We start from the raw sequence: 9,804 nt of genomic DNA, 5'->3' as shown, positions 1-9,804 counted from the left end.
GCAGTGCGGGGCCCCCACCCGCGGCATGCTTGTCTGACGTGCCGGCGGGAATGACACTCACCTGTGCTCCCGTGTCGCACAGGTAACGGCGCCCGGAGAAGGTGTCCGTTATGAACAGCAGGCTGCTCGAACGGCCGGCGCTCATCGCCACAATTGAGCGCCGGCCCGGGCGTTTCCCGACCCGTTGAAGGAGCACGGCGGATGACACCGCCGAGCTTCGTGGCCGAACTTGGCGTGGAACCAGCACCAGGTGGTGGAGCTGGAGGAGCGCGGCTGGCTCCGCCAGGCCGGTGGAGTCGACGGGTTTCCCCGCGGTGGCGGTTTTCGCCGCGGCGGTGGGCGGGGCGTGGCGGCGTTCACGAGGTGCGTATCAGCATGCTGCTGAACCACAGCGTGCTGTAGAAGATGATGCTGTGGAACATCAGCGTGCTGTAGAAGATGATGCTGTGGAACATCAGCGTGCTGTAGAAGATGATGCTGTGGAACATCAGCGTGCTGTAGAAGATGATGCTGTGGAACATCAGCGTCGAAGGCCGTGACGGCCACGCCAACGCTCGCCCGCGTGTCCGAAGCGGCGAAGTACTTGTCCGCCTCGGCCGCCAATGCTCGGGGTTCCGTTAGCCCGGTCCCGGCCAACGCGAGGCGAACCTGCGCTGGAAGTTGGCGACGGAAAAGCGCCCGGAATAGCGAACCGGGGGCTTCGTCGCCCAACAGTGACAGCATATGGTCCATTCGGACCGACGGGCGCGTCTCACCGAGCTCGGGGAGATCCAGGAGGCGATCGGCCCGTGCGTCGTCCGTGAGGCCGAACGTGGCTAGGAGTAGCCGCTTGAGTGCCTCGTACTTGTGGCCGTCCGGTGGGTGGCGAAGGACGGACACAACTCGAGCGGCCGTGCCGGGCCCGAGGGAGGCGACGACATGGCAGTAGCGCAGGTCGTCGTTGGTGAGGCGCCGAAGCTGAAATTGGGCTTCGGCTTGAACGAACCAGACTTCGGCCTGGGCCTCCCAAAATTCGGGAAGTTAATCGCCATTGCCTTGTCGTTGGCCATTGCAATGGCGTCGTGTTCGGAAGGATCGCTACGGCAGATCCAACGTCGAGGGTCACCAGTAAAGCGCGGCGTTACGCGCGCTGCTTGTGAGCAAGGAGGAAGCGGACAAGCGGTAACATACAAACGTCTTTATTGTAAGACTACACTGTAACACTGAAAGTCTGAACTCTGAACTCCTCTCCTCCGGGCTGGTCGCCCGGTGTATATCATGAGGCCACGCCTACCCCTCGGGCGTGGCCACCGCCCACTTGGTGCGTGGAATGATGTCACCACGCCAGTGGGCTTTTGTGTCCGCCACAGTGTCCTATTTACCCAGCCAACACCAGATACGAACGCATGTCTCCCAGCATATTATCTCTCCGGCTTAAGGTGAGATAATAACCAGATACAGTGATGGCGCCATTGAACGGACACCACATTATTCAGTGTGATTGTAAACCCTATAAAATCCTCGTGTTGAATCTGCCTTTGCACATCATTCAGTGACATCCCGAAACAGTTTCCTACTTGCTTGGCTGCTGAATTTGGATGGGCGACTTGATCTGGGTAGAGTCTGGGTGGTATGATACGTCTTTCACTTCTTAATGATGGATTTCACTGAGTCAAAGGATAATGAGTGACTTTGAAATCTTATTATAACCCTCTCCTGAACGGTGATTCTTCACCACTTTATGTCTGACTTATTTGGAAAGCTCCTTGGTCTTCATGTTTGCCTTTTTGGTTGACCAGGTGAATTTCACCTTAAAACTCATTAGATAAGTGAATACTTGTGTCGGCCACTGTGTGTGTGTGTGTGTGTGTGTGTGTGTGTGTGTGTGTGTGTTTATGTGTGTGTGTGTGTGTGTTTATGTGTGTGTGTGTGTGTGTGTGTGTGTGTATGTCTGTGTTTATGTGTGTGTGTGTGTGTGTGTGTGTGTGTGTGTGTGTGTGTGTGTGTGTGTGTGTGGTTGGGTGTTTGTGTGTTTATTTGTTTGTGTGGGTGTGTGTGTATGTGGGTGTGTGTGTGGTTGGGTGTTTATGTGTGTTTTTGTGTGTTTATTTGTGTGTGTGTGTGTGTGTGTGTGTGTGTGTATGTTTGTGTTTGTGTGTGTGTGTGTGTGTGTGTGTGTGTGTGTTTGTGTGTGTTTATGTTTTGTGTGTGTGTGTGTGTGTGTGTGTGGTTGGGTGTTTATGTGTGTGTTTATGTGTTTGTGTTTCTGTGTGTGTGTGTGCGTGTGTTTGTGTGTGTGTGTGTGTGTGTGTGTGTGTGTGTGTGTGTGTGTGTGTGTGTGTGAGTGTGTGTGTTTAAGTGTTTGTGTGTCAGTGTCAGCCAGCTCTGTTACGAGCCTTAGCCCAAGTATTTAAAAATAAAAAAACATCGTCATCGTCGTCGTCCAATTCTGTTGGTTTGAAATGCGGATTGACTTGGAGGAGGAGGAGGAAAAGGAGGAGGAGGAAGAGGAGGAGGAGGAGGAGGAGGGGTAAGGAGGAAAAAGAAACTTTTCTTGAACCTTGTGGCCTCTTGTCCGAAAACGACGGTACCGCCTGCCTGATGGCAGAGGTGACGTCAGACCATGTGCGGGGTGAATGGGTGCTGGGAGGAGTGATGGTGAGGGGAGTTGGTGGAGGTGGGGGTGTTAGTGGAGGGGTGGGGGTGTTAGGGAGGGGTGAGGAGGAGTGGGGATGACGGAGTGGGGGTTTTAGGGAGGGGTGAGGGATGACGGGGTCTGGGTGTTAGGGGAGGGGTGAGGGGTGGGGGATGACGGAGTGGGGGTGTTAGGGGAGGGGTGAGGGGCTGGGGGATGACGGAGTGGGGGTGTTAGGGGAGGGGTGAGGGATGACGGGGTCGGGGTGTTAGGGGAGGGGTGGGCGATGACGGAGTGGGGGTGTTAGGGGAGGGGTGAGGGATGATGGGGTCGGGGTGTTTGGGTGGGGATGACGGAGTGGGGGTGTTATGGGAGGTGGTGGGGGTGTTAGGGAGTGGTGGTGGATGACGGGGTGGGGGTGTTAGGGGAGGTGGTTTGGGTGTTAGGGAGTGGTGGTGGATGACGGAATGGGGGTGTTAGGGGAGGTGGTGGGGGTGTTAGGGAGTGGTGGTGATGACGGGGTGGGGGTATTAGGGGAGGTGGTTTGGGTGGTAGTGAATGGTGGTGGATGACGGGTTGGGGGTGTTAGGGAGGTGGTGGGGGTGTTAGTGAATGGTGGTGGATGACGGGGTGGGGGTGTTAGTGAATGGTGGTGGATTGACGGGTGGGGGGTGTTAGTGAATGGTGGTGGATGACGGGTGGGGGTGTTAGTGAATGGTGGTGGATGACGGGGTGGGGGTGTTAGTGAATGGTGGTGGATGACGGGGTGGGGGTGTTAGGGGAGGTGGTGGGGGTGTTCGTGTGAATGGCTTCAATGGATGGGATATCTGTGCCTATCATTTTTCCGTACGGCCTTGCGGTGCTGCACGGTGGAATGGCCTTTGCAGACTAAGATGCAATCTCTCATTCAGTAGGCCCTATGTACACCGGTACCTTGAATGGTGCAGCGATTATAAGTTTACAAGTGTGGGGGTATGCTGGCATGTGAGAATTTAAAATTTCCTCACCCCAAATAACTAGATATGTTTCATGTCATACGTGTAACAACTTTTAAAAATCAGTTCTAGAATAATTAGGCTACACGTAACTGACGAATCCCCTCCAATGACGGTCAAAGCCCGATTCACGTGTCATTTTGATTACGTGACGTCATCCGTTTTTACGGCCTTGCGTTGCCGTAACGTGCTGACGTAGGCGGAAATCGCTTGCTCGGCAGCGTGGTCAAGGTTAGGCGGCCAATTGTCGAAAAGGATTTACTATTGAGCCGGTAAATGTATATATATATTCATCGACAAGGTGCGCGGCGGTTTGTTATGGATAACCTGCTATATCACGTCGAGTTTTATTTGTGTTGTGGATTTGGTTTTAGTTCGTTATCCACGTGATGTTCACGCACGTTCATGTCGATGGTGAAATGATGATGATCCCTCAGTGACAGCAACGGTCACGGCCTTGTTCAGTTGTTGTTTATTTATTAATTCGAGGTGGGTTTTGGACACCGTTAGTTCGGTTCGAGAAGGTTCGATTGTTTGATTTACTTTGGGCATTTCTAAACCGCCTCGATGAATGAGATGAAAACTTCCGCTTGTACTCGGGCTGTGCCGGGGATTGTTTTAGATGGGAGGAAGAGTTCGGGTTTGGGGGGGGGGGGGGGGGGGGGATAGTGTGTGTGGCATATGTCACGCACAACACGTGTGTGCACAACATACCGCTGTACAACATGTCATGCATAACGTTTGTGCACAATATGTATAAGTGTAGATAACGCATAAAAAATACATTTGTGTGCATGCAATACACGGCATATGATTATGATGTCACGCAAAACACAACAAAACACGCGAAAGCAAAAACAAAACGTTTTGACAAATCTTGTACCTGTGGCTTTGTCTGGCACCTGCAGTGCTCCACGCATGGCTGGCGGACTTCCTCTCTGGTCGTAGTCAACGTGTGGCCCTGAATGGATTTCTCTCATCTCCTCTTCCTGTTCAGGCTGGAGTTCCCCAAGGTAGTGTTCTGGGCCTTGTGCTTTTTCTGGTCTTCATCAATGATCTCTCCGACTCTCTTGAAAATCCTCTTCTCTTTGCTGATGACTCCACTCTCTGCCGCTCCATTCCTCATCCCTCAGATCGGCAGTCTGCAGCCTCCTCACTCTCTGCAGACCTGGACAAAATCACAGACTGGGCAAACAAGTGGAACATGTCTGTCAATCCTGACAAATCTCACCCTCTCACTTTGTCTCTCCGAAAAGACCGACTGGACAACCCTCCCATCTACTTTCTCAACAATCCTCTCCAAGAAGTTCTGTCGCTCAAGATTTTGGGTCTCACTATCTGCCATGATCTTTCTTGGGAAAACCACATTTCCAACCTGGCCTCCAAAGCCAGTCGCCGACTGGGCATCCTCCGTCGTGCGAAGTCCTTCCTTGGCACACCTGAGCTCCTCACCACTTACAAAGCTTTCATCCGCAGCTCAATGGAGTACTGCTCTCCCCTGTGGGCCGGTGCTCCTGCCTCACACCGAGCTCGGCTTCACGCTGTAGAAACCAAAGCTTTCAGAATCATTGGAATCTCCCACGATGAAGCTGATTCTGAGGGCCTTTCTCTCTCTCACCGCAGGCAGGTTGGTGGTCTTTCTGTCTTCTACCGACTCTTCTCCAGCCTTGCTCACCCTGCTCTGTCTGTGCTCTGTCCCTCAAATATTCCTGGACACACAAGATCTCCCAGCAACCCTCTTCTGGTGAAACTGCCAAAATCTAAACTTTTTTTTTTGTATACAAGATCGAGGCTCGTCTAAGAGCTAGCACATTAAACACAAAAAACATAAACGGACACATAAAACATAATAAATGGAGGGGGAGACAAGATGGGGAGAGAGACGGAAGCACACAAGCACAACAGTAGAGAACAGGAACATTGGGAGATCTGTGGAAGGGAGAGAAAAGAACACGGTTTTAGATGGGGGAAGATAAAAGATGGTGGTGAACAGCTGTTTTAAAGACCTGGAGGGAGGAGTGGGATTGAAGAGAGTGAGGGAGTTTGCTCCAGAGGCAGGAAAATAGAGGAATGAAAGAGTGAAGGTGAGCAGAGAGTCTTGAACAGAGAGCCCTTGCCCACTCCCTCCCCCTGGGAAAAAAGAAAATTCAGAAGAATCTGCAAAAAAAGAAAAGTTTTGCATTTTTCTTTTTTTTGAAATATAAATTGGTGTTGTATTGATTTCGTGCAGGCATGATGGGCCGAGTGCCCCGTCCACCCCACCCCCCGCGTCTAATTGTGTGTATTTGTCGATACAATGAGAGATGTGTTGTCCGTCTGTCACCATTTTTCTCAGATGGCCGAACAAATCTTCGTTCAACTTTCAGAGGTTCATCAGTGACTATCAGGGAAGGGGGTGTTTTAGGCAAAAATCCCAAAATATTGGAATTTCTTTAAATCGCTCTACACTGACTAAGTTTTTGTAGGTATGTGAAAGGTAATATGAAATGATCCTTGACCCCATTCCTTCGTGGGTGTAGGGAGGTGTTTTAGGCCCCATATAACATTTAGAAAAATAACCATTTGATTTCTTCAAAATGCCAAGATAATTATATTGGGAACAGTACCTGGCATCACCAGGTAGCCCTGCTCGTATGTAATAAATAGATGGTCTAAATTGTTGATTTGCTCTGGAAGGTCTTGATTCCTGCGTCATACATTTTTCATGTTTTGACTTCTGTATTTTACTTCTCAACACTTCACTCTCACCACATCCTGACCTCGATCAACTTGAGCGCACAAACTTTTCAACTTCACCCTTCCACCAGGTACCTCTCAGTCAATGCTCAAAACTACCTCTAAGATTTGCATCTCTCAGCGTCTAAACATCCGTACTCACCTGTGCTGCCCTCCTCTTCTCTATTTTCTTCTGTCTCGTCTCGTGTCTTCTGCTCACTTCTCTACCTCTTGCACACTTGTTACCTCCTGCTTGTCCCTACCATAAGTTTTCTCAAAGTACTGTATTTTCGTTGTGTGTGACATCTCAGGATGGGAGTCACAGCCTCAACTGCTACGCAGCCTTCGCCGACTCCCAATGTGTCACCAGCACCACCACCACCACCAGGCTGCCCCATGCACCAGGAGGTGTCGGAAGGTAAATGGAAACCAGCATGTAGCTTTGTGGTAGTAGTCACCATGTGGATAGACATTGCCTGTTACCAAAATGATAATGCACTTGTATTGTCCTGTAGACATGGGGCGTGGCCCTGCGATAACCGAACGAGGGGTCACAGCCTCAACTGCTACGCAGCCTTCGCCGACTCCCAAGGTGTCACCAGCACCACCACCAGGCTGCCCCATGCACCAGGAGGTGTCGGAAGGTAAATGGAAACCAGCATGTAGCTTTGTGGTAGTAGTCACCATGTGGATAGACATTGCCTGTTACCGAAATGATAATGCACTTGTATTGTCCTGTAGACGTGGGGCGTGGCCCTGCGATAGCCGAACGGGGGGTCACAGCCTCAACTGCTACGCAGCCTTCGCCGACTCCCAAGGTGTCACCAGCACCACCACCAGGCTGCCCCATGCACCAGGAGGTGTCGGAAGGTAAATGGAAACCAGCATGTAGCTTTGTGGTAGTAGTCACCATGTGGATAGACATTGCCTGTTACCAAAATGATAATGCACTCGTATTGTTCTGTAGATGTGGGGCGTGGCCCTGCGATAGCCGAACAGGATTGGCCGAATTGAAACAAGACAACATACGACGCATACTTAAACGGTTATAAAGAACCACGGTACAATAAACCCGTGAGCATTGTGAAACCAAGGTTTTTGATGCGATGACGAAGTAGAAAGGTTAAAATACCCCTTCAAGCCTGGGTAGATAAAATAATAGGGGAAAAATGATATCTTCCTTCTACGTTGTGGAAGACGCCATTTGCCATGCCGCCGACTCTGTGTTCGCATCTGCACCATGCTCTTTTATCAACGTGCTCTCAGGCACGGAGTAGCGTGAAATTGTATCGATCGTGGAAATTTGGTGGAATGATAATCGTAATGAGGAGGGGGGGGTGGGGGGGTGGTAATAGGGTTCAGATGGGGAACTCAGGCTCACAAGACAACTCTGCGGTATTTTATGCAATTAATAGCCGGCCTTGTGCGTATGCTCATACAGTACAGCATGAAGTTTTGCCTTTATGCAGGGTGAGCCAGAAATATGGTTATTTTTAACATTCGTGTAAAGGGAATAAAAAGTTGTATTTCAAAACAAATTCTTACAAGAAAGTGAAGTACATAACATGCCATTTATTTGTGGAAAAGAACATCTCGGAGATGCGCACCATCTCGTCTGACACATTCCTCCAATCTTGGACGCCAATTATTTATGACGTTCTGCAACATGGCCATGTCAATATCATTGATTTCACTTCTGATGTTTTCCTTAAGTTCATGAAGAGTTTGTGGATGGTAACATACACTTTGTCCTTTAGATATGGCCACAATAAATAATCACATGCAGTCAAATCGGGTGACCTCGCTGGCCGTGGAATATCGCCGTTTCTGGAAATGACGTGCTTTGGAAAAAGCGCCCTTACAGTAGTCATGGACACGCTGGCGGTGTGGGAGGTTGCACCATCTTGCTGAAACCACGTCATTGGGCTCACTTCTGCAAATCTGTTTAATTCTCTGGAGGGGAAGTAAGAAACCATGTCGGAATATCGAGCTGCAGTAACACTGACAGCCTTTCCGTTATCGTTCTCAAAGAAGTAAGGCCCTATGATGCCGAACGACGAAAGTGCACACCACACTGTGACTTTGGGACTGTGTAACGGTTTCGTGTGCATTTCTCTTGGGTTTTCGGCTGCCCCAAAACGAGTATTTTGCTTGTTGACATAGCCACACAGATGAAAGTGCTTCATCAGACATGAACAAATTGTTAGCAATGTTTTGGTTTTCATTTCCATCCATAAATGAAAGCATTCCCTCACAAAAAATCTTGCGGGCAATCTCATCATCTTTGCTTAATTGCTGGACAGTTTGAATTTTATAGGGATAAAAGTTTAAATCCTTATGCAATATGCGGCGTGGTGACGTCTGAGAAATTACAGACTTGGCATTTAATATGGAATATTTTTTTTGTGGGGGTGAACTTACTTTTCAAGATGACTTAGAGCCAAAAGTTCATTGGAATTATGTTGAAATTCTTCTAGATTTTGTTAATGTGACCTTTAAAAGAAACAAAAACCACATTTGACATTTCGAAGCAAATAAATTGATCCTTGAAAGTGATGGAAACTGATATCGAACTCAATTCACGGACAGTACTGTGTTAAACTTCTGTACGTTTTCCAGAAGTATCTCTTTATTTTGCACATTAGCCAAAAAAATTTTCAACAAAAACAAAATTTAAATTATGACTGGGATTACGGTGAGTAAAATTACAGTTCAGTACTTCGTGTAACCCCCACAAGCATTCAGGAGAGCACGTACACATCGAGGCATGCTGTTCACGAGATTTGCCAAGGTTTGGACAGGAATCGCTTGCCATGCAGTGACAATAGCCTGCTGCAATTCACGCACAGAGGCAGGCTGCTGGTCCAACTTGTCGATTTGATGCGTTAATTCTGCCCACAAGTTCTCTATCGGATTCATATCCGGGGACATGGCAGGCCACTCCATATGCTCTACATCACGGTCAGCAAGAAAGTGTTGGATCATGCGAGCATGATGAGGCCGTGCATTGTCATCTTGGAAGACAAAGTTTACTCGAAAGGCTGCACAAACAAATGGAAGCAATGTTTCTTCCAGAATGACCCTGTACTTGAACTGATTCAGGTTTCCATTCAGAACAACCAGGTCAGTTTTGCCCCCTGCATGAAAAGCAGCCCAAACGGTCACCCCACCACCCCCAGCTTGGACTCTTGGCACTATACAATCCTCATTGTGGGCTTTTGGCACTTGTCTGTGCACTCGGACGTGGCCATCTTGACGATAGACCAGAAATCTAGACTCGTCACTGAAGGTCACGTGATTCCAGTGTCCTGGCTGCCATTGACGGTGCTCTCTGGCCCACTGCAATCGGAGCTGGCTGTGTTGTCTGGTCAGGCGTGGCTTTCTCAAGGGACGCCTGGCACAATAGCCTGCTTGAACCAGTCATTGGTTGACTAGCCTTCTGGATACAGGCACATTTGTCAGTTGCTGCCACTCAGCCCT

The 9,804-nt window shown here is 49.4% G+C and overlaps 1 protein-coding gene across 1 annotated transcript in view; it reads left to right on the top strand.

The window, feature by feature from the left end:
• Positions 1-3,799: 3,799 nt before the first annotated feature.
• Positions 3,800-9,804, top strand: part of HCCS (holocytochrome c synthase) — a 38,852-nt gene continuing 32,847 nt past the window's right edge. Inside the window, exons 1-4 of the mRNA XM_078775377.1 lie at positions 3,800-3,881; positions 6,636-6,742; positions 6,840-6,968; positions 7,066-7,194. Coding sequence (XP_078631503.1) covers positions 6,637-6,742; positions 6,840-6,968; positions 7,066-7,194 — 364 coding nt within the window. The 5' untranslated portion in view covers positions 3,800-3,881; position 6,636. The remainder of the gene's footprint in view (positions 3,882-6,635; positions 6,743-6,839; positions 6,969-7,065; positions 7,195-9,804) is intronic.

Source organism: Myxine glutinosa, chromosome 4, assembly GCF_964187855.1.
Source record: "Myxine glutinosa chromosome 4, kmMyxGlut1.1, whole genome shotgun sequence".
NCBI lineage: Eukaryota > Metazoa > Chordata > Myxini > Myxiniformes > Myxinidae > Myxine > Myxine glutinosa.
This window is presented reverse-complemented; position numbering and strand designations above follow the sequence as displayed.